We start from the raw sequence: 8,673 nt of genomic DNA on the forward strand, positions 1-8,673 counted from the left end.
AAAACCTGTAACCACGGCAACACACTGCTAAGAATAGCCTGCTACGTTGCTTAAGAGTAAAACCCTGTAACCACGGTTACATCTCTGCTGTGAAGATAACGTTTTAACCATGGTAACAACTCGGCTAACAGCGATACCAAGAATATAACCTGTAACCAAGGTTATAGCGCTGCTTAGAATATAACCCGGTTACCACGGTTACAACTCCGCTAAGAATGTAAATTTTTAACAACGGCAACAATGTGAACAGGAACAAAAACGGAAAGTCAACTTGATTGCAAGAAATTTATTGAAAAAAAAGCATAAAGCTATAGAACATATAAAACATTAGGATAAATTAAAGAAAACAAGCTAACTAGTCTCGGTTTGATAGAGCATATAATTTAACAAATGCAATATCATTTTAGTCCTTGTGAATCCTTCGAAATCTCATTCCTTCAAATACAGCTACCGATATAATAAACAATGTCAATTTTAATTTAAAATGTTTCTGATTAAAACAATAATCATTTTCTCAAATATTTATATTTTGATAAAAATCGTCAGGAATTAAACAAACAATAATCTCCTTCGCGATGTATACTTTCTAGCAATCACACGAACCAGCTGTTGTAAAGGACCAAAGTTAGCGATTTCTGGCACTCACGCGCCTTAAGAAAGCACACAGAAATAGAATGATAACATAGTTCAAAGACAAAAGGGACATGCGTTTGATTCAGTTTGTTCCATGATGTCGATTAATTGGGTCTTACGACGAGACCGGCCAATCACAGGTTTTGCTCGATGTTTTGAAGACGAGTCCCGTGGGGCAATTCATCGCTGTCAATAGACCGTCTGGTGTACACATGTAGAAGATATTGGGGTCATTTTCATCAACGTTAAGCTCACCGGGTTGGCATGTTTCAGGTTCGTCTTCAGAATCTATTTTTGTAAATATAAAGAGTGAATATCAATGGTTGGTTAGTGTCATGCTATAAATGAGGAGAGATTATCACGAATAAGTGCTTGGATCATTTTTCAAACTCGTCAAAGTAAGACCAATGTACATCTTCATTAGTGAAAAGGAACATTGATTTTAGGGGAAAGTTGGTTAAATTCAAAAATGTTATTCTATAGAAATGATGTTCTGTTTAATTGTTCATGTTACCGTCCTATTTATATAAACTTGATCGATGCAAATGTAAAACAAAACTTCCTTATTTCAACCCCACATTTTCATGGAAAATGAAAATTGCCATCGACACTGACCTTTATCACTATCGCAGCCCACCCTTTGCTTGTGGTTGCACGTGACCTTCTCTTGGTCCCAATAGGTACCGATGCTGCAGTTCATCACAGTGTTGGTATGGCTACAGGACACATATTGCTTGCAGTTGCGTGGCAACGCGGCATTTGGGTCCTTTTCCATTCTCCGGCTCTTGCAGGATTCAACTGAGGAGAGGTAAAATATGTTTGTTCTTCATTATTTGTGTAAAGGACTTTTTTGGCCTCATAAAAAGTAAAAAATTCAAACTGAATTTATTTACCAATTTCTGTTATAAACGTCATATTGAATAATTGGCGCTTTTCTTTTTTGAAAAGTGTTGTTCCAATACGCATGCTTAGATGTGCTTCCCTAGCAACAAAATTACGTTGCTATGTAGAATAACCAAAATATGGTGTGTTTGGACAGTAGGCATGCAGAAATGAAAGCCTGTTACAAACAAAAATACCTTTCTGCGAATGCACACTGATATGACGATGTTTAAGCATGCCACATATTTATTTGTGTGTTAAATGCAGAGACTTTTAAAAATTGAAGAGTGTGAGGTCAATTTCCTTTAAAATGGCAAATTGCCAACCAAATGACGCACTACAGATGGTATTCACGCATTTAATTACGAAAATATATGTCTCTCTTTGTAATGCCATATCTCCTAAACCAGTTGTCGAATAAATTTGATATTTCATATTTGCGTACTTCATTTATTCAATATTACGAATATATTTACTATTTCGTAATCCCTGATGAGGTCAGAAAATAAATGACCCTTAACGCCCCTGGTCCTTTAGTATATATATACTTTTTGGGAGTTATTTCTAAGATTTATTTAAGTTGTATTGATGTCTTCGCAGACAGATGCAATAAGATGATCTCGCCAAAACATCTGCAGGAAAATTTTAAAAAGTGGAATAGACTTAATTGCTTTATATTTTATTCTCATCATCGTCGTTATTCGACGTTTGTTTTTACTTTGCTGTGACAGGCCGAAACCACGCTAAGACATTTTTAGAAAATGCTATGGAACTCTGAACACGCGCGTGAGAGGTCAAAAATACTAAAAACCGATACAAGATTTCCGTTGCCGACGATATTTTGATGTGTCAGGGGCAGTAAACACTGACAGGTAGTAACACATTGATATCCGATTAAAGCGGTGTAGCCGATGACTCACTCCTCTGTACGGATTGTAAGTACCTGAGTACTTATTTTGCATGTTTTGTGTCATATAAAAAATATTATTTACTGTTAAATCAGATATTTTCGTAGAGCACATATTTCGTGGTTTCCCAACAAATCACCATTTAGTTGGAACATGAATTCGTGGATTACGAGTACCCGCTTACAACTACTTCATGGACCTTGACATTCTTGGATGAAGAGATTACCCTCGAAATTAACGAAATTAAAAATCCGACAAAAATTCGCACAGTGATTTTACAATATATAAGCATGGGTATTTTAGGACCCTCTGCAAATGACATTTCCCCTCGACTTTCGGCAGAATTCTGGTGATATCACATTTTTTCAAGTCAACAAAAACGCGTGTTAAACAATAATACAATGAAATTGTATATGGCTTTGATATCCTTTGATGTTACAAACCTAGACACTCTCCCTCAAAGCAGTCTCTGATTTCTAAATCCATTGATTCCCCGTCACAGTCTCGCCCGCCGTACTGGGGTTTTGGGTTAGTGCAAGTTCTGTTCCTGTTCCTGGACTGGTCACACTCTCCGGAACAAATGCTCCAAGGTGTGAAAGCCGAGTAATCAGTCCAGCCGCCATCAACTGTGGTTATAAACAGACGTTGATTAAATTGTAGTACTAATCGTCCTACTAATTCGTGTTTCCTGTAGCTTTGATTTACTCGTCTTACTTCCATCACATATTGATCAAATTTAACACAAAATAATTTACCGCCCTTTTCCGATCCTCTGTACGCATTTCTTTACCTGGCGTGATATATGACTTAGTCCATCAAACATGCCAGGGTTGATATATGGTTTAATACATCAAACATGCCAGGGTTGATATATGGTTTAATAATCAAACATGCCAGGGTTGATATATAGTTTAATACATCAAACATGCCAGGGTTGATATATGGTTTAATACATCAAACAAACTTTCTGAAAAAAATTGTACAGCGATATTAGTGGATCCAGGTACATGCGTATGTTCTATCAATATGACCCTTGTTTTCTTGCAATAAATCGGAAAGTACTACTTGCAGTTCAGGTGCTTTGTTTTCTAAACCTATTGATATAATTTGCATATACAAATAGCATAACATTCAAGATCAAAATCTATCAAGCAAACGTCGTTCGGCTCTTAATAGTTTAAATGGTAAGTGTCTGAACAACCAATATCTGTTTGGGATCGACACACTTATCCACTTTCGTTTTCCTTATCCTGGCCCATACAATTCTTATTTTCAAAACATTTATCATGCATTCCCCATATAACCTTTTAATCAAAATGTAAATTTACCAAGAAATCAATCATGCCGTCATCACACAGGAGAACTTAAAGTCGAAATCCCAATACAAAGGCAACAACCGAGAAAAACGGTTTCGCCGTGCTTATTGGTTTCAGTTAATCACTTTTTAATGCAGGGAAGTCTTGACTCTTTTGCTTTGAGTCTCAACAACAACACTCGTTCTTGCGTACTTACTTGGGCAGTGCTTTTCAAAACAAGATGCTGTTTTGGTTTCCGATGCTGATTCCTTGCAATCATCCCCTCCGTATTGCGGTGAAGGATTGTTGCATTCCCTGTTACGCTCCATAGATTTGATGCCTTTGTCACAGGTGACGGAGCACGAAGAGATGTCCTTGTAATCTGACCATTGACTCCATTTACCATGAACTGAAATCACGAGTTAGAATCACATGACATATCAGTTAAAATTGAGAACCAAAAGTGAATCAAAAGAAAACAAAACCGAACATGTATTTGCCTCACAAGTCCCTTCTTTTCGACATTTACTTTAACCGTTTCGAACCATTGTGTCACAAAATGCGTCTTACTTGGACATGGATGGGTGTTGCAATTGCGGCTAACGGACTGGCGGTAGTCAGATTCGGTACAAGAATTACCGCCGTTAAAAGCAGGGACTTTCACACTCCTCGTTTTGATTCCATTCTGAATGCCCCCACCACACTTGACGGGGCATGGCTTGTAGACAGGAGCACTCCAATCGGACCACTGACAGTGAGCTTTATAAGAAAAATAGAAATTCAAACGCTTTAAAATTTTCAAACGCTTTAAAATTATCTGGAGTGCTGCCCGACCATCCGGGCCAACAGGGGTGATGAATATAAGTTGAAATAGTTGTTTCATAATTGTTTCAAAACAAATTTATTTATATTTTTTATATAACAATATTGTCTTATTGAATTGCATATAAAATTACATGAACAAGAAATACAATTTTCACAAAGATGAAAGAAAGAATATGTATATGTATTCAAATGGAAGGCAAATCATTTTTATATAAAGAAAAAAAAAGTTGGATAAATATATCTGTTTGAAATCCTCGGCGTAAATATTTCGAAGAAAAATAATAAGAGGCCCGATATTACAAGTCAAACCATGTTGCATCATGAGGTTCATTGCGTAATTCATAATTTTGTGTGGACTGGATATGTGTCTTTATTCAACTTACTACAATACTCGTCCATGTAACAGGTCTTTTGTACGTTGTAATATTCGGGTCTGTGAAAACAAGATTAAGTGATGTATTATTTTATGGAGAACAAAGTGAAGCGACATTTATTTGGTCAGTTGACAAGACGGTAAAAGTACATATATTCAAATCTGTGAGGACAAGGCAACGTTACATGTATTTAGTTTTGTTTAAACAAGAACAAATGTTAACAACAATTACCGTGACTATCACGACATCAGCAATAAACGCGTTTCATCAAGCCCAAAATTATCCCTTCATTTATAGTATGAAACACATGAGAATTTGAATTTAGTTCTCTATACATACCGTGACAGTTATGGTAACGGTAAAAAAAACATCGGGTAATGAACCGTGTCAGTGTTTGTAGTAGTAAGTAAACATCGGGTAATGAACCGTGTCAGGTGTGGTAGTAATAAGTAAACTTCGGGTAATGAACTGTGTCAGTGGTGGTAGTTGTAAGTAAACATCGATTGAGCAAAAATCCATTTGAATATATTGTAAATATACTGTAAATATACTCACACATAACGGTAACACTTGCCCAAACCCCACCAACCGCAAGAGTATTGTTCCCTCTTTGAACGCGAGAGTCTCTCCGTGCAGGTACGTTTGTTGCTGCATGTTGCTCTACAACGACAAACCCGTATGAAAACAACTGACAGTACAACAAACTTATAAAAAGTAACTCAATAATACACAAAACGTAGAAGTAGAAAACAGGAACATATTTTTTGATAAATGTCAACTTTAATAACCATACGAATCTTTTGTTTTGTATTTCTTTATTACTGAACAATAAAAGATGAACTCAATCAATAATTGCATAAGCGAGGTAAGAAATTTATATGACGCACATACACACACACAAACGACCCCCACATACACACACACAAACACCCCCCAAATACACACACACAAACACCCCCCACATACACACACACAAACACCTCCACATACACCCCCCACAAACACCCCCACATACACACAAACACCCCACACACAAACACAAACACCCCCACAAACACACACACAAACACCCCCCACATACACACACACAAACCCCCCACCCCCACCCCATCCCCACATACACAAACAACCCCCACACACAAACACACTTTCACTGAATTCCAATGCATGTAACACAGTTTGTGTTCAATTGTACCAAAGGCTAATTCTTTATCTTCTGTCATATTGTATTTCTATAGGACGAGATAAAACAGAAGGTCTTAGCAGAAATAAGTTCAGAAGGAAAAAAAGAAGATGTTTGCAAATTCTAAGAAGAGATAATATAGGTATGAGATATAAGAAGACTGCTAAGGGAAGCAGAAGTATACAATTAACTCTTTGTGTGTGTGTGCGCTGTATATGATTTTACCTTTGTCATGGGAGGTGGACCTGTATAACTAAACATTCACGTAACAGACCAAAAACATAGTGCATCTTATTCGGTCGTTGAATCACATAACAAATACTGCAAAAACGTGACATAGTTATTATGATATCACACCATCAACATATATCTAAAAAAATCTGATCTTGATTCGTTTTTTGCATTCTGTATCTATCGGTGTAAACACATCAGTTTGTCTTACATGTCATGATGCATCGTGGAATACTCTGCTAATGGGATTTGTAGTCTCCGAGTTTTGGCAGTATTATGGTACTTGTAGTAGTAAGTATTTTTGAAGTAGAGGCATGGTTCATAATGTACACACGTCACTCATTATTCGTTTTAAATCTTTCAGTACCCCTATGATTGTTTAAAGTCATATAGTTACATTATAACGGGTTAAAAGCACACTTTCTTCTGTTTCAAAAATGATTAAGACTAATATGGATTTCCACCTTTTTGTCCCAAAACATCACACGTTTTCTTCCGTTGCTTCATCCGTGAATTTGTAACTGAAAATCTACGCAGTAAATAGATAGTACGCAATATCAAAAGTGATATCTTCACATGCGAAGATATTACATTAAGTATATATTCACGGCAGTAAAAATATAGGTGTTTTACCTGATATTTCCCGGGTGTAATTGTTATATATAGATATATTCTTCGAAATTAATGAGCTATGCTGCACATCTTCTCTCAACATCTGGTGGATTACATCGTGTTCTATGGATGGACGTGAAGTTTGTTTGAATATATGTTAAATACATTCCCGTGTATTTGATTTATAAATATGATATTTGCAAAATACAAATGGGATTAGACACAAGTAGAAAAACTTGAAATTCGTCTTCTCCATTAAAACAATAATGATGAAATATACATATGGCTGCAAAGTAGAAAAAATGATGACTGTGAATTAAAATGATTCAAATTTGATGTAAGGATACATCATTTAGATTATTTTGTATTGTATATACCCTTACATGTCTTAACACCCTGCATATAATATAACATACGTGATAACACAACTCTAGCATAGTAAACAACACGTTCTTTTAAATTGATACTGCTTTAAATGATACATGCCATAGAGTAACTTAAATAGTTAAAAAAAAAAAAGTGCCTTTGAAATAAACAACATGGCAATTTGATGACATAGCAGACCGCATCACACTATGCTCATATCCTTGAAATTTTCCATACAGCTCATCCCATCATAATGTCAAAATGCCATAATAACCAAACCGTTTTGAATTTTAATAATTATGAGTAAACATGTATGGACCATACAAAAGTAAATCAGTAGTTATATAATATAAATCAAAATCCTTAAAAGTTTTCTCCTGAGTTCTAGTTCCTGTATTGAATAAACATTCTAAGAAAAATATACTCAACATTTTCGATCGGATAAGAACATCTGCATTCAGGCGAATGAATAACATTTATACGTTTTAAGTCAGAACTTAAAAAACTACAATTTTACATGAGTCTTGTATGCATAACATTAAATTCACTGTAACAAAGAAGAAGAAGAAGAACAACAACAACAACAATAACAACACAAAAGAAGTTACTGAAGTATAAAATGCAACGGAGCTGAACAGAAAATATAATTACGTAAATTCATAGCAACACTTACGCTGATGCTTCGCACAGCAAGGAGCTCAGAACAAAGAAGGCGAGGAGGGCTCTGACCGAGTTTACCGCCATGATAGGAAGTTATATCCTGTACTATGAATCTGTACATGGTGTACTCATATTTATAGGCAGAATGCATTGCTTGACATTTTGGCAGGCAAAGAAACATAACACAATGTTCAAATATTAATCAGCTCTGTGTCAGCAACAACGTGGTAGGCAGTAGTTTATATCCTGTCGTACCTTAAAACACAAACACGATGTCATTTCCCAATGTAAACTTCAAAAAGTGGGGTCAACCCCGAGGAGTAACTTGAGCATTGGTTCCCTATAACAGTATCAGACAAGGGCAACTTTTGGCATCACACGATTGTGTATAGTAGATATTGGACTATGGTAACATAATAAAGTTCTTGTTGTAGATCTTCCATTTGAACAAGCAAGGGTACTTGCGATAATGATGCGTTCAAAAAGTTTAAAAAATAAAACAAAATTATAAGCAAATTCATTTTAGATTTTTATTAATATAGCAATTTACTTACCCAAAAATATAAAAAATATACACTTTTAGTCAAAAGAAGATTTGTTTTTTATAACAAAAAAATGCTAACCTTTGCAGAACAAAACTTTTTTTTCTGTATGAAATGAACAAATTCTTTAAATTCTGATTAAGTATAAACTAAAAATATATA

General features: G+C 35.5%; 1 protein-coding gene across 1 annotated transcript; it reads right to left on the reverse strand.

The window, feature by feature from the left end:
* Positions 1-280: 280 nt before the first annotated feature.
* Positions 281-8,093, reverse strand: LOC110461672 (coadhesin-like). Its single transcript, XM_021515245.1, has 8 exons — positions 7,983-8,093; positions 5,473-5,577; positions 4,927-4,976; positions 4,289-4,477; positions 3,936-4,127; positions 2,867-3,049; positions 1,249-1,431; positions 281-921 (listed from the first exon to the last, which is right to left on the reverse strand). The coding sequence occupies exons 1-8, from the start codon at positions 8,051-8,053 to the stop codon at positions 749-751; spliced, it is 1,146 nt and encodes a 381-aa protein (XP_021370920.1). The 5' UTR covers positions 8,054-8,093; the 3' UTR covers positions 281-748.
* Positions 8,094-8,673: the final 580 nt, after the last annotated feature.

Source organism: Mizuhopecten yessoensis, unplaced genomic scaffold, assembly GCF_002113885.1.
Source record: "Mizuhopecten yessoensis strain PY_sf001 unplaced genomic scaffold, ASM211388v2 scaffold10651, whole genome shotgun sequence".
Classification (NCBI taxonomy): Eukaryota; Metazoa; Mollusca; class Bivalvia; order Pectinida; family Pectinidae; genus Mizuhopecten; species Mizuhopecten yessoensis.

Coding starts and splice junctions, on each gene's coding strand:
- LOC110461672 (XM_021515245.1), bottom strand. CDS start 8,053: ATGGCGGTAAACTCGGTCAGAGCCCTCCTCGCCTTCTTTGTTCTGAGC. Junction 4,977..5,472: donor GGCAAGTGTTACCGTTATGT/GTGAGTATATTT, acceptor TTGTTTTCACAG/ACCCGAATATTACAACGTAC. Junction 1,432..2,866: donor CTTTGAGGGAGAGTGTCTAG/GTTTGTAACATC, acceptor ACCTCTCCTCAG/TTGAATCCTGCAAGAGCCGG.